This window comes from Conger conger, chromosome 16 (assembly GCF_963514075.1).
Source record: "Conger conger chromosome 16, fConCon1.1, whole genome shotgun sequence".
Taxonomy (NCBI): Eukaryota; Metazoa; Chordata; class Actinopteri; order Anguilliformes; family Congridae; genus Conger; species Conger conger.
The window spans coordinates 12356306-12379565 of record NC_083775.1 but is presented as its reverse complement, the minus strand read 5'-3'; the positions used below and the strand labels follow the sequence as shown (position 1 = coordinate 12379565).

At 44.9% G+C, this 23260-nt stretch overlaps 1 protein-coding gene across 1 annotated transcript in view; it reads left to right on the top strand.

The window, feature by feature from the left end:
* Positions 1-23260, top strand: part of LOC133114043 (ubiquitin carboxyl-terminal hydrolase 43-like) — a 70623-nt gene that overhangs the window by 1215 nt on the left and 46148 nt on the right. The window contains exon 2 of the mRNA XM_061223239.1: positions 8150-8296. Coding sequence (XP_061079223.1) covers positions 8150-8296 — 147 coding nt within the window. The remainder of the gene's footprint in view (positions 1-8149; positions 8297-23260) is intronic.

The following is a 23260-nucleotide window of genomic DNA, read 5'->3' as shown; positions in this document are numbered from 1 at the left end:
GTATGAATTGATATTGTTCAAACAAGGGACGCTCTGGTCATCTGGGCGAATAGCAGTTTCTCTGTTTTAATCACATTTGTGAACTCTCGTCTGAGTGTGCACAGCACAAAACAAGTCCATACACGTGTTGTCGGTCTGGCTGTTAATTTAATGCATTAATTTGACCTGTCAGCAAAATTTCAGGAAAGGCTACCGCTACACGAATAACTCAAATTCATCGACTTGTGTTTCCAACGACCTCTATCTTATACTATTGCACAAAGCACTTGAATGTTTATGGTAGGCAATTATAGATTACATTTCTTTTGATCTTTGACCCCAAGTTGGTCACGTCAGTCGGCTTAATCACGTTGATTGGGTTGATGCTGAACCCAATCAACGTGGTTTCTTAACTAGCTGATATTAATTGTCCTCACCAGTTGTGATGGTTTTAACACACAGTCTATAGTCCTGCACTACACAGTAGCTCATAATAAAGGCGTGGATATAATACATTATTTGTTAAATGCAAGTCTACAGTAGACTGTGCTGTGTGGACGTACAGTATGCTTATGAAAGTGAAATTTAAAATATCGACTGAATGGTCAATACAGTGGTGGGTCATTTTTCTCTGTGAGTAATGTGAATGGTGATGAAGAGCTCTCGTGGGTGGATTAGGCTGCGTCAGGAGAACCAACCCCCCTGTGCTAGCATACATGTAACGGCCATTTGTCAGGGGCCCAACAGACATAACGCTACAGTAGCCTATAAAGAGGGCTTAGTAATCAGATTTCTTGTCAAATGCTGGATATTGACTAGCCAGCCTGTAGCCTGATCAAATTAAGAAGATACACATTCCTGTTAAGAAGCTGCGTAAGTATTGAATAGATATTCAGCCCCTGGGTTCCGGATTGGATACCAACCATGCCCATGCCGACTGTGGGCGCACTCTTGCGGGGCTAAGCGTAATTGGCGGCAGTTGGCAGGGGTCTGCGCGTCGTCGTCCCGTGGCAACGCTGGCGGTTCGGGTGTGTGTGCGAATCCGCCCGCGAAGCTACGCATTGAGCGTCTTCCTCGGACATCTCCGCAGGAGCTGCGCTGTCGTGTGGTGCAGCAAGACGTGGCGCTTCAGAGGAGAGCGTACGTTTGCCTGGGCTTTCCCCAATCCATAATAATATATCATCGGATAATGCAGGAAACCATTAAGAAGTGCTGATGTACAATTGGGCATTTCCAATTGTGGATAATGAAATTGGGAAAAGAAAAAAGGAAATGGCTCAGAAGATCAGAAGTTCAGATGATGTGAAAGTGCATTCAAGAGCAGAGCTGGAGCAGTTATTTACCTAGTGGCATCTTAGGAATCTCGCACAATTGATTGCTTTAATTGATCAATTCATTCTAAGTGCCTGCCAGTGAGGAGTTTGTTGCTTTGCCCTCAAAGAAACTGACAGTGATAAAATGGTTACAGATAGTGAACGTGGTCTCCCAAGACTGTATCCTGGACAGGCAAAGATAGTGTATTTCTCCTGGAAAGGCAAAGATAGCGTATTGTATTGCATGGCTTAACAATGCTACAGAGCTGAAATTACAGCTTGAAATAATTGGCCTTATTTTCTTCCACAAAGTCTTTGACATTTCACTACACAGTGAGGCATTTTTTTATTGTATTTTCTTTCCATGTGGACTAGAAACGGATGCTTCCTGTTCACTGGTGTACCTCACACTGTACTCTGTGAAACAGCCCTGTCTGTGCACTTGGGATACTTGCCTACTATTGAATATGCAGGTTGCATAAAAGTTATATACTCAATAGTAGACAAGTGGGCTGGAGAACGAGTTTACCCACAATGCTCGGTTTTCTGAATGCTAATGAGTGAGTTTGTATAGTGAGTCAATGGAGTAAAAGGTCAGAGTTCAGCAGGCGTCTAAGCACCAATTGGATGCTATTATGCCAGGCAGTGCAGGTATATAGCTCTAAAACACAGGCAATTGGTACACTGCACTCTACATGACCTTGCAAACAAAAACTGCATTCTCAATTCTCAGAGCTTTTCTCCTTGCAGGGATATTCAGTAAATCTATGGGCCCTCATGTTCCTTCCTCCGAAAAAGGCCTTAAATTTACACTGCTGAAACCGACCAAATTTAGCTTCAGGTCCTAAATGAGAGGTATTTTTGGACGTCATTATGAGAATAAATCGACATTGTTAATTTGTTTGAAGGGAGACCGTAGATGGAACAAGGCAGAACTAGATTTCTTTGAATATTGGAGAAAATATCACAAGAAGATTTTTTGGCATGCTCGATCTGTCTCCTGATTGTGACTTTATATGCCCCTCACTGTTTTGGTGCTGTATTAGTGACATCAGGTCTGTATTAAATCACCATGTTTTTAATTTACGTAAAAAGATAAAGTGGCAAAGTTTCTTCACAAACAATATTAGCTGTGTTTACTTTGGCAGATGCAGAACCTACCAAACTTTGTTTGCTAAAAAACAAATATCAAAGTTTGGGATATCATTAAGATTTCTGTCTTGACATTTGCCCTTACTGAAAATAATTATTTCAATCCAAACTTTGATATTTGTTTTTCATACGATATATATGTTTTTATATTAAGTCTTTACAGTATATATGTCAAGGGAAAATGTCAAGACAGAACTCTTAATTTCTACTATGTAAAGTACATTGCCCATTGTAGAGTGCAGCATTATTTCCATGAATTCGTTTTGTATTCTCAGGGAGTGTAATCATGGATTACAAATACCATGTTAGTGTTTATGTAGCCAGACAAAATCTGAGATTGTGCTGCCTTTTCTGAATGCACTTCTTGAATATGCTGCCTTCACTGAAGTCTTCATAATGTCCCATTGTGATGAATGAACATGATTAATGCCACGTCCCGCACCATAGAAGTAAGACAAATCAATCATGTCGAACTCATGGTGCCAGGGTCTGGTCTCAACAACCTGAAATGGGACAATAAATAAATCTCTCATATAGTGAAATTATGAAAAAAGATTCATTATTGTTATTGCAGACATTTTAGAATGGAAAAACCACCAAGGGCATGAAACTGTTTGCATCCTGTGTACCATTCATCTGTAAATGTCTGGCGTTTTAAAGAAAATGGCTGAAGTCACAGATCCAGGAAGAACTGTTTGTGTGCATTACATGGCCCACAAACAGTCACAACAAGGCCATTTTTCATTTTTATGACCCAATACAGTACAAAAAATCAATGAATTTGCTATTAGTGTGTTTCCTCCACAAGTATTGAAATTGTCAAGGAGCTTTACAACTCTGCTACTTTGGTCAACATTTGACTGGAGACGCCTGTAGATAACATCATAATGTTTCAGTAATTCTGTTTGCCCAGAGGTCACAGAGCTGCTGTCCATCAAGAACAAATCACACAGATTCACTTAGCTTTATAAATTATCCAATAACTAACCATCTTACAAATTCTCAAGAGATGGCATATGGCTAGCTGTGTATGACCCAGTGGGTCCTCCTGACCACGGTCGTCATGGGCACAGTCATTAAGAAAAGGATGTTCAAACGTATGTTCATCCTGCTGCAATAGGAAGATTGCAAAATTTGCTTAATTTGTATTTTTGAGTATTGATCCGTTGAAGTGCACTGCCTTTTGTCCTAACACTTCAGGAAACTTACAGTATTTATGTGCGAATAATAGCATTGATTTACACATTCAAGCGGAAAATCATGAATTATTAGTTCATTTAGTTCTAGCATGTGAATGGTTTGTAATGATTGTTGCAGGTATTATTGAAATAGCCAGAATGCCACCAGCTTCAAATCTGGCAGGCTGTTTAATTGTACGTTGTACTATGCACATGTACAAGTAAAGCCTGTCTTTGCTTTTTGTGATTGAAGTATTGGGACCCTAAGAACTTGCAATTTCTCTAAAATGCCATTGCTGAATGTGACAGCAGGAATATGTTTGGGTAACCTGTAATTATGCTGTGTAAATATGCACTTTGAGCAGCTCAGCAGAGAGCTATATGGTCCTCCGTCTTTGGCATCCATTATTCTGAACAGACACGTGCGGAAACTCAATGACTCAGACGCACCATGGAATCAGAGGCAGCGTCTGTGTCTGGCTTGTCTCATCCAATCCATTATGACCATATGATTAAATCCGCACATACTAGTATAACACTGCTTAAATGCATAGTAGTGTGTGACTGCAGCGTGGTGGTTAGGGTACATGACTTGTACCTGCAAGGGGTTTGATCCCCGGTGTAGCTATGTTAACATCTGCACAGCTGTTGGGCCCTTGAGCAAGGCACTTTAACCCCAGATCGCTCCAGGGGATAATTGTCTAATGAACTGTTAGTCATTTTGGATAAAAGCACCAGCCAAGTAACATGTAACATATAATCATTTCATGTTTGCTTTACAATTAAGCACTCTTACCTAATGAATAACATGGCACATCGTGGATGGTCTTCAGAACCTCCATTGAAATGTACACTGTGGTAGCAGGTTGGAAAGCTAACCGTTTAACAAATAATAAAAAGCTGTTCCAAGCGCCCAGTAAAATGTTTAGTTACAAATCACCTCTGCCAGAGAAATTTCCCTCTAATGGAGAACATTTGATCCAAATGTTGTTCGATAAACACTGTGGTTTTCACAGCATGGGGTGTCTCTGGTTAGTCTTTTAATAAGAACAACTTATGTTCACACTTTATTGAATGCATTCCTGTGAACGTATTAGCAGAATTATCACTTAGATGTTGATAAATGGTTTGATACAAAACATTTAATATAATATATGATATGGCCTGATTGTCCCATAAATACCCAAATTCTAGTCATTTCAAGTATGCTGTGTACAAGTATGTGCAAATTGGAAAAGTATAATGACTCTGAACTGTCACCACACCACACTCTGCACTCATCATCAATGCTTAGAATACTTTCTAATAATAGTGAAGTGAAGCCATATCAGATACAGAGCTTATTCTTATTTGAACTTTCCATCTATTGAACAGGAAGTTGACTGTAAATTATTTGTTATGTTTTGTTCTTTTCTTGTGGGTGATGTTTTCTGGGTGTGTCGTGTGGGGGTGGGAACGTTGCCTCTGCCAGTTTGGCAGTCAGGTAAAATACTGCAATGAGTGTTTCATTTAATTTAATTTTCCCCTAGTATTGTGCCACCTCACCATTTGAGTTAAAATGGCAAAGTGGGCTTGCTCCCAATCAGAAATCAACATATTTGAGCTTTTGCAGTGAAGTTATAATAAACCAGTTATTAAATCATCTTAAATCATTTCTGGCTTTTGACTTCTTTGGGTAAATTATAATTTTTGAGGGCACTTCATGTAAACTTATTTGTTTCTCTTCTTGGCTGTTTTGGCAGACAGATTGCATTTCCTTTGGGATTTTCACACCGAGACCGGAGCCTGTCTGCTGCTTGTGTTTACACGAGTCTTAGAGCTTCCTGATTTGTGCCATTTCAGAAGTCTGCCTCGGAGAGCGACGCTACGACGAGTCATGCCATCTGAAAATATTTTCAGTCGGAGAGCTCTGCGATTGTGCACTGTGTATCTGTCCGGGGCCCCAGCGTGAACCGAAGACTTCCAGAAAAAAATCACGATAAATATTTTAAAACCAAGCCCAGTGGAGGAGTGTTAGTTGGATGAGTGAATTCGAACCCTGTGCCAGGCGCATTTATAAATGCTTCGGAGTGTCCACCCGAATAGTTTCCTGTATTTTATTTTCTCTAAGAACGCCCCCAAGCTTCTGCTGAGAATGTGATTTATAGGGATTTGGCTGCTGCAGCCTCAGCCAGGGCCCTTGTGAAGACAGCAGGCTCAATGCTTTGCCTGTAGCAACACAAAAGTGTTAGTAAGCGCTCACAGGGGTCCTGAATCAAAACAGGAAAGATGCTTTATTGGTGACATGTGATTGACGATCAGGTTTTTAGCCAAATTACTGCCATATACAGTTCAGCCATGTTAAGAGCACAAAATCCATAATGGAAAATTCCTGCATGCATTAACATATATGTACTCGACGGCATATTTCAAAGATGACTGCAGTGTAAATCATGGAATATTTAAAGTTTTAAAGTTTAACGTTTGAAGCTTAATAATAATAATGCCAGTGCTTGCCTGGCCCGTTTACATTTGCTAGCTGAATAATGGAAATATAACCAAATATTAATAGGATTTTCACAAAAATCGATAAATCGATAAATGCTAAAAGTGAAGGCACAGCTAACACTCCTACGATAGGTTTTTATTTTATTTTACACCAATGATTGTGTGTGAGTATCTTACAGGTACACAGGTTTTGACAAACTAATATTTAATATCAGTACACATACTTCTTTTATTTGATCTAAATAAGCTAATGCCGACAGAGTTTTCTTATACGTTTTATATGTCAAAAGTGGCACATGGCCCTTTCACAGGATCGATCTTCTTTTTTTCACGGCTCTCACGAGGTTGTTAATTTCCTTAGTGTCTGGTGTCTGTGATGTGAATGCCATAGTGACTAATAGAGCTCCATATCAGCAAACTCATGACAAGCTGTGAGCGAAAAAGTTTATTTTCTTTCAGTTGTTATCGCCCTTTTAATTGCGAAAGTTTAGAGGTGACTGAAAGAAATGAACAACGGGAGTTGTCTCTTGAATTACTCTATGACCTTTAGCCTTGTTTCTTATGTTTCTTATCTTATGAATAATTAATATCCATATAAGTGCCCTCCATAATGTTTTTTATGTCATTTATTTATTTGCCTCTGTACTCAATTGCATGTTGTCAGATTTTAATAAAGGATCATTTTGATACATTTTGGTTTCACCATGTAGAAATTACAGCAGTGTTTATCCATTTCAGGGCAGCATAATGTGGGACACAGCAATGTTATGTAAATTAAAGTAGTCATGTTTAATATTCTGTTGCATATCCTTTGTGTGCCATGTCTTCCTGATGTCTGTGACCCATCAGCATAATACGAGTCTGGATATCTTATTTTCAGGTTGTCCTACAAGAGATATTAATACTCTTTGCATTTGAATGGATCTCTATGGGATCTATTTAGTATCTGCTGCATATCTGGCAGCAGCACGGTGGTTTGAGGCTCATTTGATACCTCGGACCCTTGATGATCGAAAGCCATTGAGCCAACAAATGCGTTCCATACTGCATCAGCATAATTTACAGCTGAATCTAGTCCCACCCCCCAATTCCCATAGAGATCCATTCAAATGTAAAGAAGCTTTAGTATTGCTTGTAGGACAACAAGAAAATATGTTGATAGGGAAATTCAGGAATTACCAAAATTACTACTATGTTTGTGAAATTAACAACTAGCACTTGCATTTATTTGTAAGTCAAAGTTAAGGACAAACATTGACTAAATATGGGCTTACTATAAGAGTTCTGTGTTTGAATACAGGCCAAAGACTGCTGTTACAGAATTCCAGAAATCCTCTCTCAGACGAAACTCTGCTGCCTGTGTCTTGGACAAGCCATGAACCCCATATTGTAGTTCAGAGCTTGTCCATTTTATGGGCCCGTCGGGTTAGACCTGGCTCAGATTTGCTTGGCATTACTATGTGTGAAAATGCAGCACTCGGCCAAATCAGACATCATTTTATTTACTAAGGACTGCTACCTTTTACAGCTTTTCCCTCTCCTACAGTACTGCGCGTTGTCATACGCTGGCTTAAACCTTTTCCTAGAGATAAATAATTAACTGATTCTCTTTTGTCCTATTAAAAATAACAAAAATACCTCATATGAAATGCGTAGGCGGAACACTTCACTTGAACTTGTGGTTTTTAAAGTATTCAGGCTAAATAGTGTCAGCCAATAAGCCAGCTTCACCCACCTGAGAACGTTATGTGATGTATAGCAAATATACTTTTGAATGAAGTATATTTTTGGATGAAGGATGAAGAATAATGTAAATTTGTCAATCCAACGTCAAATAACTAGCAGTAAACAAGTTTGACTGTCGCCATACGTCACCTCTGATTCAACATGAGGACCGACTAGTGGCAACAGTGTGAGCTGCTCCACTGAGACTGTGGCCAACGTTCGGCCATCGATGCTCAGCGACAGCCCAGCTCCGGCCGACGGTCGGCTTGCCGTGTCAAGGCCTTCAGAGCGTCTCTCTCCTGCCTTTCTCCTCAGAACACCGTGTCCAAATACAGCTCCCAGTTCCGGGGGAATTCCCAGCAGGATGCCCTGGAGTTCCTGCTCTGGCTGCTGGACCGCGTGCATGAGGACGTCGGCTCCTCCCCCATCGGGAACAACCGCAAGACCAAAGCATCCGCCGCGGTGAGAGAGCGTCTGCTCTGTGAGAGAGTGGTGAGAGAGCGTCTGTGAGAGAGCGTCTGCGCTATGAGAGAGCATCTGCTCTGTGAGAGAGCGGTGTGAGAGCGTCTGTGAGAGAGAATCTGTGAGAGAGAGTGCGCTGTGAGAGAGCGTCTGCGCTGTGAGAGAGTGGTGAGAGAGTCTGTGAGAGAGCGTCTGTGCTGTGAGAGAGTGGTGAGAGAGTCTGTGAGAGAGCGTCTGTGCTGTGAGAGAAAGACTGTGAGAGAGCGTCTGTGAGAGAGTGTCTGCGCTATGAGAGAGCGGTGAGAGAGCGTCTGTGCTGTGAGAGAGCGGTGAGAGAGTCTGTGAGAGAGCGTCTGCGCTGTGAGAGAGAGTCTGCGCTGTGAGAGAGCATCTGCTCTGTGAGAGAGCGGTGTGAGAGTCTGTGAGAGAGCGTCTGCGCTATGAGAGAGCGGTGAGAGAGCGTCTGTGCTGTGAGAGAGCGGTGAGAGAGTCTGTGAGAGAGCGTCTGCGCTGTGAGAGAGAGTCTGCGCTGTGAGAGAGCATCTGCTCTGTGAGAGAGCGGTGTGAGAGCGTCTGTGAGAGAGAATCTGTGAGAGAGCATCTGCACTGTGAGAGAGTGGTGAGAGAGTCTGTGAGAGAGCGTCTGCGCTATGAGAGAGCGGTGAGAGAGCGTCTGTGCTGTGAGAGAGCGGTGAGAGAGTCTGTGAGAGAGCGTCTGCGCTGTGAGAGAGAGTCTGCGCTGTGAGAGAGAATCTGCTCTGTGAGAGAGCGGTGTGAGAGCGTCTGTGAGAGAGCATCTGTGAGAGAGAGTCTGCGCTGTGAGAGAGCGTCTGCGCTGTGAGAGAGTGGTGAGAGAGTCTGTGAGAGAGCGTCTGTGCTGTGAGAGAAAGACTGTGAGAGAGAGTCTGTGAGAGAGCGTCTGCGCTATGAGAGAGCGGTGAGAGAGCGTCTGTGCTGTGAGAGAGCGGTGAGAGAGCGTCTGCGCTGTGAGAGAGAGTCTGCGCTGTGAGAGAGCGGTGAGAGAGCATCTGCACTGTGAGAGAGCGGTGTGAGAGCGTCTGTGAGAGAGCATCTGCTCTGTGAGAGAGCGGTGAGAGAGCGTCTGCGCTGTGAGAGAGCGGTGAGAGAGCGTCTGCGCTGTGAGAGAGAGTCTGCGCTGTGAGAGAGCATCTGCTCTGTGAGAGAGCGGTGTGAGAGCGTCTGTGAGAGAGAATCTGTGAGAGAGCGTCTGCACTGTGAGAGAGTGGTGAGAGAGTCTGTGAGAGAGCGTCTGCGCTATGAGAGAGCGGTGAGAGAGCGTCTGTGCTGTGAGAGAGCGGTGAGAGAGTCTGTGAGAGAGCGTCTGCGCTGTGAGAGAGAGTCTGCGCTGTGAGAGAGCATCTGCTCTGTGAGAGAGCGGTGTGAGAGCGTCTGTGAGAGAGAATCTGTGAGAGAGCATCTGCACTGTGAGAGAGTGGTGAGAGAGTCTGTGAGAGAGCGTCTGCGCTATGAGAGAGCGGTGAGAGAGCGTCTGTGCTGTGAGAGAGCGGTGAGAGAGTCTGTGAGAGAGCGTCTGCGCTGTGAGAGAGAGTCTGCGCTGTGAGAGAGAATCTGCTCTGTGAGAGAGCGGTGTGAGAGCGTCTGTGAGAGAGCATCTGTGAGAGAGAGTCTGCGCTGTGAGAGAGCGTCTGCGCTGTGAGAGAGTGGTGAGAGAGTCTGTGAGAGAGCGTCTGTGCTGTGAGAGAAAGACTGTGAGAGAGAGTCTGTGAGAGAGCGTCTGCGCTATGAGAGAGCGGTGAGAGAGCGTCTGTGCTGTGAGAGAGCGGTGAGAGAGCGTCTGCGCTGTGAGAGAGAGTCTGCGCTGTGAGAGAGCGGTGAGAGAGCATCTGCACTGTGAGAGAGCGGTGTGAGAGCGTCTGTGAGAGAGCATCTGCTCTGTGAGAGAGCGGTGAGAGAGCGTCTGCACTGTGAGAGAGCGTCTGCGCTGTGAGAGAGCGGTGAGAGAGCATCTGCACTGTGAGAGAGCGGTGTGAGAGCGTCTGTGAGAGAGCATCTGCTCTGTGAGAGAGCGGTGAGAGAGCGTCTGCACTGTGAGAGAGCGTCTGCGCTGTGAGAGAGCGGTGAGAGAGCGTCTGCGCTGTGAGAGAGCGTCTGCGCTGTGAGAGAGCATCTGCACTGTGAGAAAGAATCTGCACTGTGAGAGAGCATCTGCACTGTGAGAGAGCGGTGAGAGAGCGTCTGCGCTGTGAGAGAGAGTCTGCGCTGTGAGAGAGAGGTGAGAGAGCATCTGCTCTGTGAGAGAGCGGTGAGAGAGTGTCTCCACTCTGTGAGAGAGCGTCTGCTCTGTGAGAGAGCGTCTGCACTGTGAGAGAGCGGTGAGAGAGAGTCTGTGAGAGAGAGTCTGCGCTATGAGAGAGCGGTGAGAGAGCGTCTGTGAGAGAGAGTCTGCGCTGTGAGAGAGCGGTGAGAGAGTGTCTGCACTCTGTGAGAGAGCGTCTGCTCTATGAGAGAGCAGTGAGAGAGTGTCAGTGCTGTGAGAGAGCGTCTGCACTCTGTGAGAGAGTGGTGAGAGAGTGTCTGCACTGTGCGGTGAGGGAGCGTCTACGCTGTGAGAGAGCGGTGAGAGAGCGTCTGCTCTGTGAGAGAGTGGTGAGAGAGCATCTGCTCTGTGAGAGAGCATCTGCTCTGTGAGAGAGTGGAGAGGGAGTGTCAGTGCTGTGAGAGAGCAGTGAGAGAGCGTCTGTGAGAGAGCATCTGCTCTGTGAGAGAGCGGTGAGAGAGCGTCTGCACTGTGAGAGAGCGTCTGCGCTGTGAGAGAGCGTCTGCTCTGTGAGAGAGCGGTGAGAGAGCGTCTGCACTGTGAGAGAGCGTCTGCGCTGTGAGAGAGCGTCTGCGCTGTGAGAGAGCGGTGAGAGAGCGTCTGCGCTGTGAGAGAGAGTCTGCGCTGTGAGAGAGCATCTGCACTGTGAGAGAGCGTCTACACTGTGAGAGAGCGGTGAGAGAGCGTCTGCTCTGTGAGAGAGCAGTGAGAGAGCGTCTGCACTATGAGAGAGCGGTGAGAGAGCGTCTGCGCTATGAGAGAGCGGTGAGAGAGCGTCTGCGCTGTGAGAGAGCGTCTGCGCTGTGAGAGAGCGGTGAGAGAGCGTCTGCGCTATGAGAGAGCGTCTGCGCTGTGAGAGAGCGTCTGCGCTGTGAGAGAGCGTCTGCGCTATGAGAGAGCAGTGAGAGAGTGTCTGCACTCTGTGAGAGAGCTGTGAGAGAGCGTCTGCGCTGTGAGAGAGCGTCTGCGCCATGCCATGCCGTTCTGCTGATATCTGTGCGTAGGTGGATCTCTGTCCACTGATACTCACAGAGACCAAGCTTTGGATATAAACACTGGAGTAGGCCACCTGTTTGTTCTGCGGAATCTGTGGCATTACCATCACTTGCCTTTTTTGGCTTTTAGTGAGATGAAACGAGACCCATTTCACATTAGACTTACCTGTATGCTCATTCTAATGGCTGATGGAGGTGTTTGGGCAGTGCTGGGGGAATGGGGGTTGTGTATTAAGGCATGTTACTCAGTTGGGCAAAGGTTACCTGCCTGTGGTGACACTGCTCAAATTCAGTGATCTTTATATTGGTTGATTGGTCAGATTGAATGATCAGAACCAATCAGGAAAGTACTGTAGGAAGCTGCATGAAGCCACCACACACTTATGGACCATAATCATAGCCAACAGCAGGATCTATAAGTTGTGGGAAATATATATAAAAAGGGCTGTAATTCCTACAAAAATCACCCGATATGGATGCAAATACCTTCAAATGAAAACTGACAGTCTACACTTAAACCACTTCAAATCCAATGTGCTGGAGTACAGAGCCAAACCAACAAAAAATTGTTTTGCTGTCCAAATGCTTACTTAATACAGCATTAATCATGATCATGTAGAAATTGCTGCACTTTTTGTATATTGTCCCCCATATATTGATGTAGAAATCTATAGGATATGAGCCACAAAACAAACCAACATTTTATTATCCATTGTGAACAATCTAGCCTTCATGTAAGATGCTATATGCGATAGTAACAACGCACAAATTTGAATGACACACACATTTGCCGAAATATCCTGCAAAATTCTCTGTCATCTCCACTTTTCGGATAATGCCGATTTCATAGTATGTTGCGTGAGCACAATGAAATCACCCAGAAATGTGAAAAGCCTTCCACTGCAGCATGCAGAAATGTCCGCTTCGCCGGGGAGCAGGACCGAGTCGAAGGCGCTTTTGCTCATCTGCTCCAATATTGGGACAGTTGTAAGAGGGAATCCACAAAGATTGGTTTCCAGGGCACTGAGTAGAGGACGGTGGTAGTGGAGTAAAGGAATATGCATTTTTCACATTTTGGGATTCACGCCTGGTGTTCAAGAAACCAGAGAGAGCTGCAGGACTATGGACAGCACCATTAACACACACAGACAGGTTAGCTGCTATAGCAGAACTACAGGACTATGGACAGCACCATTAACACACACAGACAGGTTAGCTGCTATAGCAGAACTACAGGACTATGGACAGCACCATTAACACACACAGACAGGTTAGCTGCTATAGCAGAACTACAGGACTATGGACAGCACCATTAACACACACAGACAGGTTAGCTGCTATAGCAGAACTGCAGGACTATGGACAGCACCATTAACACACACAAACAGCTTAGCTGTTATAGCAGAACTACAGGACTATGGACAGCACCATTAACACACACAGACAGGTTAGCTGCTATAGCAGAACTACAGGACTATGGACAGCACCATTAACACACACAGACAGGTTAGCTGCTATAGCAGAACTACAGGACTATGGACAGCACCATTAACACACACAGACAGGTTAGCTGCCATAGCAGAACTCCAGAACTTTGGACAGCAGCCACACACACAGACAGCATAGGTCCTATAATGGAGGTGTTTTCTACATGGCTGCTGTGCCTTTTTTGGGGGCAGTTGCTTGTTTTTAGCTATGGACTGAAATTGCTTGCCCCCTAAGTGTTGCCATTGTTTTCAGTTTCCAGACTTAATGAAAGGAGGCACCGTATGCCACCACAGTGAGTGAGATTATTCCAATGTGAGTGAAGAATCTCACTTTGCTTTCATTATCAGCTCCTCGCAAGTGTAACTGCAGTGGCTCCAGCTGGATGTCACAGTACCTAAATGTTCTCTGAAAAGGGGTTTCACAGTCAACACAGTCAGAAATTCATTAACATAATTAGTTTCCTTCACTCAGAGTGCGTTAAATGTTACCAAACAACCTGTTCATATAAATGTAGCTTCCTTTCGCTGCTCTTTGCAGTGATGTCATGCAACAGTATGACTCAGTTGTTGGAGTGCATTCTGGGTAATCCCTGATCCTCTCTGCAGTGTGGTGTGTAAAGCACCTGATCTGTAAATATCTGCAGAGGTTCAGTCTGCCATTAAATCCATGTATAGTTCTTCTTAAATTGTAAAAAATTTGTACATTTTTTGTTGGAGAAATAGTAAACGGTTTATGACATTTCAGGAAGTAATTTTAGAAAATGCTATTATACTCTTATTATCTTAGATAAATGACCTAACAATAGTAAAATATGAAAGTCTAAAACTCTCAGGTACCACACATCTGTGTTTACCACTGTGATTTTGTTCAGCTATAGCCTATAAGTGTTGGTACAGACTGATATTTTTAGCCATTCCTCCGCCTTCCAAGAAATTTCATCTCTGTATGTTATACTCCTCTTGCTGCCAGAAGCCAGAAGTTGACTTTATTACCCTTAACTCATGAAGTTATTCTTCAAATGATTATGAAAAATGTACTTGTGTGCATTAATATATATAGTAGGCGCATGCAGACAGGAATATAAACACTTCTGCCGTGAATGACAGCTAGTTGTGCTCACCATAAATATCCTCCATTGGCTTTCTGCCTGAGCATGGCTGTGGCGTATTAGCATTTAGATTGTGCCTGTCTCTTCAATGTAGCTACCAAGCATGTATTTTATGTTGATGAAGTATGCTACAAATAACTCATAACTGGACTAGAAATCCACAAACTATGATCAAATTATTATGCACATATATACACTTGATTACATCTCTAATACTAATACTCCAATACTGATTGTGTGTGTTTGTGTGGGTCGGTATATACTATTGAAAATATGTGCTTGTTTGACAGTTTTCTAATGAGTTTTCATGAATTAATATTCAAGGTATTATAACTTAATGGGGTGCAGAACTATACAGTAGTGTGCAAAGATTTGAAGCAAACTGAAGCAAACCTGACCTCTAAATGGTACAATGTTAAACATGACACATTTATTCAAATTTGAAAGCAAGATTACTTTTTATTTAAATTTTTTACAGTTTTAGCCTGTAGAATTTCTTGGTATTTGGTGGAATCCATTGTTCCTTCCACTCGCACAATATTTCCTGTACCCCCAGCTGCCACACAACCCCAAAGCATAATGGATCCACCTCTATGCTTCACAGTTGGCAAGGTGTTCTTCTCTGCAAAGGCTTTACCAAATTGTTGCACCTTACGGTAGCTCCCATCTGTCATTTAATCCTCATAAACATACACAAAATAACGCTCCTATGTTCTCAGGACACTCATCAGGGGTTCTGAACTTTTTCAGTCCATGACTGCTTTGATAATTGGACATTTGTTTCTTTTTTTCTTCTTTTTCCTTCAACTCTCACCCTATGGGGCACTAACTTGGTGGGACACAAAGTAGGATTTGGGATTTAGAAATATTTCAGGTGGGTGTGGATATACACTAAACCCATCAGTAGAGGCCTGATGGATTCAGTCCTGCATGCATTATTTGTGCTTTTATTTCCGTTTGTTTGTGTAGAAATTGAATGCAGGGATTTGGCAGGATTATTGCGGTGGGTGAGCTCCAATCACAGGGAAGCGATGAGAAGATCAGCAGCATCTAACTGCTTCACAAAATGGCCGCCTGTATGAATGGATAATATGTAAAAAAAGAAAATCTAATTTGTGTCATTCTAGATACGTGTGTTAGAAGATCTGGGTCCCTGCAAGATTAGCCACAATGTTGATATTACTCTGCCGCTTGGCGGTGCATGGGAGGTTTTCCAGGGCATGCGTTGGGCTCCTCATGATGTGAACCAGGCTGGGCACTGTGCTAAATGCTCTCTTCATGGCGGGCGATCTGATGAGTCCAGATGGGCTGACTGACCTGCTCTCATTGTCTTGTTTTTATGGTCTTGGTTTTCCATGCTGACTCTAAACAATTTAGACCACATCATGGTTCTGGGCTGAATGGCCAGGGGAGTATATAATGGTAAATGGTAAATGGTTAGCATTTATATGACGCCTTTATCCAAAGCGCTGTACAATTCATGCTTCTCATTCAACCATTCATACACCCACTCACACACCAATGGCGATTGGCTGCCATGCAAGGCACCAACCAGCTCATCAGGAGCATTTGGGGGTTAGGTGTCTTGCTCAGGGACATTTCGACACACCCAGGGCGGAATTGAACCGGCAACCCTCCGACTGTTCTTACCGCCTGAGCTAATGTCGGTGTTATGAAGCAGGATTACTGATGTAGCTGGACAACTGCACTGCAGTAAAACCTGAAAACCACCCCGATCTGGAGCAGGGACCAAAATAAAAACGGCTGTTCTGGGTTTTGCTCGGTGAATTTATCATGATGCACCCCCCTGCTCTCAGCATCATGTTTTTATGATCTTGGTTTTTCAATGCTGACCAGCTATTCCATGTCCTGATTCCACTATCTATGCTCTGTATGCCTGCAGCCTCCTCCCCTTACCTCAGAGTGCAATATGATGAAGTGCTACAGGTCAGGTTTAAAAACTATGCATGCCAGTGTGATTTAAATTATATATTTTATGGTCGCTCTTATGTTACTCCTGAGGTTGCAGTTGTGGTTCTGGCCTAGAGTAGGAAATTATGAACGCTACATGACTGGGAAAGGTTTCCTTCCCTACGATAATTTCTACAGTACGCACACCAGTGTGTTGTTGGCAGCGTGTTCCCCCGTTGCCGCGGGTTTGTGTTCGCCGCTTCGTGACGTGCGCTGCTCTCCGTCCTGCGCTCGTTCCTGCGACTCGGCCAATATATTCACTTTACATACAACGTCCCCGCCGTTCCTCTGCCCTGCCGCGGCGGTCCCACGATTCGCGTCTGCCAAATGGATAAATAATGGCAATAAAGCAGCCCGGCAGAAACACCGGTGCAAAGTTTCAGCCAAATTACCGCTGCTGTATTTATCGTTTCGAATCTACTTTTTATAGCGGAGGCAGCTCTTTGCGTTTTGTTTCCATTAATGCAGTCCATTAGCGCGATGCTAAATCTTCCCTCCGACTCTAATAGACGCAGGCGGGCATAACTCAAGCTCTGCTCCTCGTTGGTGACACTGATTTTGGTCTGCGGGTTGGACTTCTCTGTAGTTTAGTACCAGACCTTAGGCTGCAGGTTTTTTAAGTACCTCCTCTGGCCGTTGATGCAAATTAACTCAACAGTTTTAGACTTTTTCTCTGTGTCACATCATGTCCCAGCATGAGGGACTGTCATCCTCCAAACATTAAACTATATCTTTATCCCGGTTAATGAGTCCAAGTGACTTTGCAGTAAACTTATTCTAAAGAGAATAAAATGCATTGCTGCAAATCAAGTCAATAAATCCTTTTCACCGCTTCTTCTGCTTCTCTCCTTCTCTCTCTCCCTCCTTTCTCTGTCACTCTCTAGCCCATTACAAAGAGCCTGAGTCTCAGAGCGAATGTGCTTGGAGTCTCTGGAGTGGCAGTAAGGAGTACAGGTGCTCTTAATGTGGTTGTTAAGGCCTGGAGAAGGTTGAGCTGCATCATAAAATCCTCAGCCTGTGCAGGCCCTGGGTGGCCCTGCCAACTCTGTCACACAGCCACTCTGTCACAAAATTGCCAACATGGCGCGGCGATTTTGTAACAACATTGTCAACACGGTACAGTGACTTTGTTACGACATTGCCAACAGAGCGCAGCCACACTGTCACGACATTGCCAACAGAGCACAGTGACTTTGTCACAACATTGCCAACAGAGCGCAGCCACACTGTCACAACATTGCCAACAGAGCGCAGCCACACTGTCACGACATTGCCAACAGAGCGCAGCCACACTGTCACGACATTGCCAACAGAGCACAGCCACTTTGTCACGACATTGCCAACAGAGCACAGCCACACTGTCACGACATTGCCAACAGAGCACAGCGACTTTGTCACGACATTGCCAACAGAGAACAGCGACTTTGTCACAACATTGCCAACAGAGCACAGCGACTTTGTCACGACATTGCCAACAGAGCACAGCCACTTTGTCACGACATTGCCAACAGAGCACAGCCACACTGTCACGACATTGCCAACAGAGCACAGCGACTTTGTCACGACATTGCCAACAGAGCACAGTCGCTTTGTCACGACATTGCCAACAAGCACAGTCGCTTTGTCACGACATTGCCAACAGAGCACAGCCACTTTGTCACGATATTGCAAACAGAGCACAGCCACTTTGTCACGACATTGCCAACAGAGCACAGCCACTTTGTCACGACATTGCCAACAGAGCACAGCCACTCTGTCACGACATTGCCAACAGAGCACAGCGACTTTGTCACGACATTGCCGACAGACTACAGCGGCTCTGTCACAACATTGGCAACACAGCACAGCGACTCTGTGATGACGTTGGCAGCAGAGCCCAGCGACCCGCGGTGCAGAGCCCAGGAAGGGAAAGATAATCCCGAAGCGCTTGTGCCGCTTAACAGGATTTACTTGCACACAAGTGAGAGAGTACAGAAAGTTCTGGAACCTCTTCCTTTATAAAATACTGCGCAGAGAGCTCCCGCCTGTCTCCGTGCATTCGTCACGCCCCGCGGTTGGTCTTCTGAAGCCGCTGCTGAAAGGCGGCCTGGTTTATGAGGTACTCGGAGAGATGGGGCACGGGAGGCCTCGCCAGGCTTCTCCCTGTCACGAGCTCGTTCTGGAGCTCATTCGGCTGTTCATCTTTGACGACGAGGGATAACTTCTGGGCTCTTCATCGATAATGATCTGGTATATTAACGGAAACGCATTGATTAATAAGGCTCACTGCCAACTGTAGATATATAGAATACGGTGCTTAGGGATTATTATTACCATCAGTTCTCATGACACCAGACCAATGGAAGCGTTCACGCAGACTGCAGTATGTTAGCTGGTCACGGCTGATCCTGACGGTCCTGTTTCTGATGGCATTTCCTTTGTAGTCCCTACAGGCCTCGTTCTGATGTTTGCTGATGCTTTGAGAGTGTCCAGTCAGGGCAACAGGGCCTTGTTTACACTCTAAGCATCCTGAGCCTATGGCCTGGGGAGGGGGGGGGTCGACAGCATTTAAATGATGCAGCAGAAGTGATTGACCTAATGCCCCAGGGGTGAGGGAAGGACCTTAGAGTCGTAAAGCAGCAGGAGGTTTGGGCTGGGATCGATCGGACAAATCCCAGGAACCACTCGCATCCCCTGCTTAAAAGGCATGCAGCATGAATATTTAACGCCACTGCCTCGCCTGCGCTAGTGTAGCCCTGGTCATGTGACCCTTGCCCACGTTAGTGGCCTAGCAGAGCCGTGATGTAGACCTGGTCATGTGACCCTTGCCCACGTTAAAGGCCTAGCATAGCTCTGATGCAGGCCTGGTCATGTGACCCTCAGCCGTGCTAGTGGCCTAGCGTAGCTCTGATGCAGGACTGATTCCAGTGACTCTTGCTCACAAGCCTATAGCCTTGGCTTGTTGACTCTTGTTTGTACAGCCTGTAGCCTAGTGGCTAAGGTGCTTGATTGGGGCCTGGAAGGGTCTTGGTCAAGGTCCAAGTGTAGCCACAATAAGATCAGTGCAGCTGTTGGGCCCTTGAGCAAGGACCTCAACCCCACATTGCTCTAAGGGTGATTAGCCCCTGCCTAGTCTAATTAACTGTAAGTCACTTTGGTTGAAAAGTGCCACCTATGTAACTGTAATAACTGTAATGTTAGAAATTAAATGGCTTGTTTTAAAAAAAAAGTGTTTAAGCACTGACAGGGTGCAGTGGCAGTGTTCTAGCTTGGAGTCAAACCTGCGATGTCTAAACCCAGTTCACCCTTCATTTTACACTCTACACCCCCCACCCCCCATTCGACCTAACCAAACCGGACATGGGCCGGGATGTATTATACAGTCAGTGGGTCACTGATTTCAATTCATCGATTTTCTGTGGATTCTGTGTTTTGATATTGTGGTTCGACCCGAGTCATGTTTACTATATGAAATTATATATATTACAAGAAGGAGAGTGCCCAGCCCAGCCTCTTTTTATGTGTTTTTCGTATTTATTCAGACAAAAAGGAAAAGTATAGAGGGCCACGGACAGATAATGCAAACCTGCAGCAGTCATACCTATTTAAGATTCTGAGGTGCCGGAAAAAAGTTTGAAAACAACTGTGTAGATCCCAAAACATGTCATTAACCAAAGCATAGAGGCACGTTTGTTTTTAAATGGTCGATACTCTGCAGGAATTTTTTTATTTGTGTCTGAAGGGTAAGCCATTTCAAATAATTATTTCAAAATGGAGGCTGAAACTGCTGCACTCAGGAAACAGGTGCAGGGAGATAAATCACGGGCTCAGGGCTGGCGAGCTCCTCTCACCTCCAGCTCTGTCAATTCACCGGGCACTCTGGGAAACGGCTGCTCTGTCCTGTCTGTCTTTTTAACAGTGCGCAGACAGCAGACCTTCTATCATCCTGAACTTTTCATTTAGCTCCACTCTCCTCCCGGCGCTTCCAGCTCTCTTCCCCCCCCAGCGGTGTCGGGGCTTTCAGTGCCTTCTCCTGGCCCCGGAGGAGGAGTGGCCGATAGCGTTTGTGGAAATCAATGTACTTAAACTTTTTGCTCTTAATCGCGATGATTCAGGAGTGTTTGGTCTTTGAAAATGTGGAGAATGGGACCTCTGATGGGCCAGAGGATCTACGGGGCGAGCCTTTGGGCTGGGAGAATTAAGACACGGTGGTGCGACTTTGTAAAGGAAGCCTCCTTGGTCCTCACTTCACTGGACTCCTGAAAACCCAGGAAGGCCTGGCGGAAATAAAGAGGCAGATATTTTGTACCCGTGATTACCCCCCTAAAATCAAGTTTTACCTTGGCGCAAGTCTTCCAGCATCTCTCCTTGATCAACTTGTGACCTGCGTCATGGCAACAAGGCTGATTGACGTGGAGTTCCAACCACTTTGCTACCTATAACAGATCAGTGTTTGGTACTCATTGAATTACCAACATCAAATTACTTTCCCCCCACTGCCCCACTAATCTACGGGACATTGACCTCCAGGACCGACATTGATGAGAGGTGTAACTGATTTTAATTGGAAACCTTAGATTTAATTGCTATTACAACAACAGGTGTACAGTTTGGTAGAGATGCTTCTCGCTAGAAACAATTTGATGTTTGAGGCTAAGTATTATTGGCAAATAGATAGCACTGCTATTGGATACCAGACAAAGCTAACTTAGATGCAAATTGTCGGGACAGTATCAAATTGGTTATTTTTCCTTTATACTGATCAAATCAAATAATGACTATGAGGCAAAATTCACAATGTCTTCCTTTATTAAATTTCTAAGAGACATTAATCCTTTGTCAATCTGTACATATGGAATAACACTTTTTCCCCTAAACCTTTTACAGAAGTGATTCATTGGTGCTATTTTTGTGATCTATTATACAGTTGTTGGAGAGATTCAGTCAAATTTAATCAGTCTGCTTTCCTTTGGGTTGTGCTCTTTTCAAGAAGGAAACTGCTAGAAATTCAGTGCCAGATTTTTTAATCAATTGCCTTTAAAAGGCTATCATACAGACCGTTCTTACATATACATCATGTTTTTATGCCTTATCACTTTTTAGTCCAGGCTCGCAGAACCCTGAATCAAATAAACCCAAAAAAAACACACTTCCCATTTGCCATTTAAAGGGCTGTAATGAAACCCACCTGAAATATTCAACACTTTTCCTCAGGAAACATTTTATTTGTTCTGTAGCTATTTTAAGTTGGTTTTAATAGTGCAAGAAAGCTTGAAACATTTAGATGTGTTAAACATTTGGTCTGCCTTTTAGTAAGCCCCAAATGAGCACTGTTCTCTAGCAGTTAGTTGTTTTGGGAAATTCTAATTTACTGCAATAGCTGATCAGTCAGGCTGTGTCGAAGTGTCCCTGAGCAAGACACCTAACCCCGAAATGCTCCTGACGAGCTGGTCGGTGCCTTGCATGGCAGCCAATCGCGGTCAGTGTGTGAGTGTGTGTATGAATGGGTGAATGAGAAGCATCAATTGTACAGCGCTTTGGATAAAGGCGCTATATAAATGCCAACGATTTACCAATTACCATTTACATTTAACCGGGTGGAATTTCCAAAAGAGTCCACAGGGTTCAGCTGTCATGTCCTTGAAATGGTGGCTGGAAATTTTAGGCTTGCGCTCATAATCTGTACCACCCTGCTGTGCTGTTTGATTGGCCTAAAGGAAAGGTGTGGGGCCAATCTGAATCCTCTATTCAGAAGAAACACCACTTTGTGGTGTTGCAATGTGCAATATTTCACCAATTCTAATTCACCCTCGGAAACCAGTCACTGAATGTTAATCAACCATCAGAATGGGAATGCGATCGAAGTGACTTTGACCGTGGAATGATTGTGGCAGACAGAGTGGTTTGAGCATCTCAGTATCATACTCAAGTATCTTGAGTATGCTGACCTCCTGGGATTTTCACGCACACTAGTCTTGTAAAGTTTGTAAAAAAAAAATCCTGTGAGCTGCAGTTCTGCGGACAGAAATGCCTTGTTAATGAGAGATGTCAGAGGAGAATGGCCAGACTGGTCAAAGCTGACAGGAAGGTGACAGTAACGCAAATAACCACACATTACGACAGTTGCATGCAGAAGAGCATCTCTGAACACACAATGCATCATAAGTGGATAGACTATCCATCCATCCATCCATTATCTGAACCCGCTTATCCTGAACAGGGTCGCAGGGGGGCTGGAGCCCATCCCAGCATACATTGGGCGAAAGGCAGGAATACACCCTGGACAGGTCGCCAGTCCATCACAGGGCACACACACCATTCACTCACACACTCATACCTATGGGCAATTTAGACTCTCCAATCAGCCTAACCTACATATCTTTGGACTGTGGGGGGAAACCGGAGTACCCGGAGGAAACCCACGCAGACACGGGGAGAACATGCAAACTCCGCACAGAGAGGCCCCAGCCGACGGGGATTCGAACCCAGGACCTCCTTGCTGTGAGGCGGCAGTGCTACCCACTGCACCATCCGTGCCGCCGTGGATAGACTAGAGCAATAGAAGTCAAAAAAATAATATCTAATATATACCTAATAGGTGTACATTGCCTTTTTTGCATTTTTCTACATCGCTCCTATCTGTGGCACTACCTGCTGGTCATAATTGTATCTGACTACTGATATTCCCTTCGCTCTGATGGAGTTTGGAAGAAAGGGATCTGCGATCTTCAGCTATTGTTAAAGGGGTACTACACAACAGTAATTGGGTCTCCGCTAATGAGGAGACGAGGAAGATTCATGAAACCAGGAATGAGCGAATCTACCACACGCTGACCGTCTCTCTCAAACTGGAGCCAATCAGTGCACTTTTTCATACTCTACCATCCACCATCGACAGCTCGCTGTACCTCCATCCACTGCAGAGTTCATAAAACCTCACTCCCCCCCCCCCATCACTGCCCTCTGACTTCTCCACACCCTCCCTGTCAGAGATTTCCAGAATTTCATTTGTGTTTGCACCTGCTTGCAGTTTTAGCGGACAGCCTTTCCCCTGCCTCAACTTGTCACAAGAAAATTGCAGCAGAGTCTCAGCGCAGAGACAATTTATTTCCGTTTATATCTAT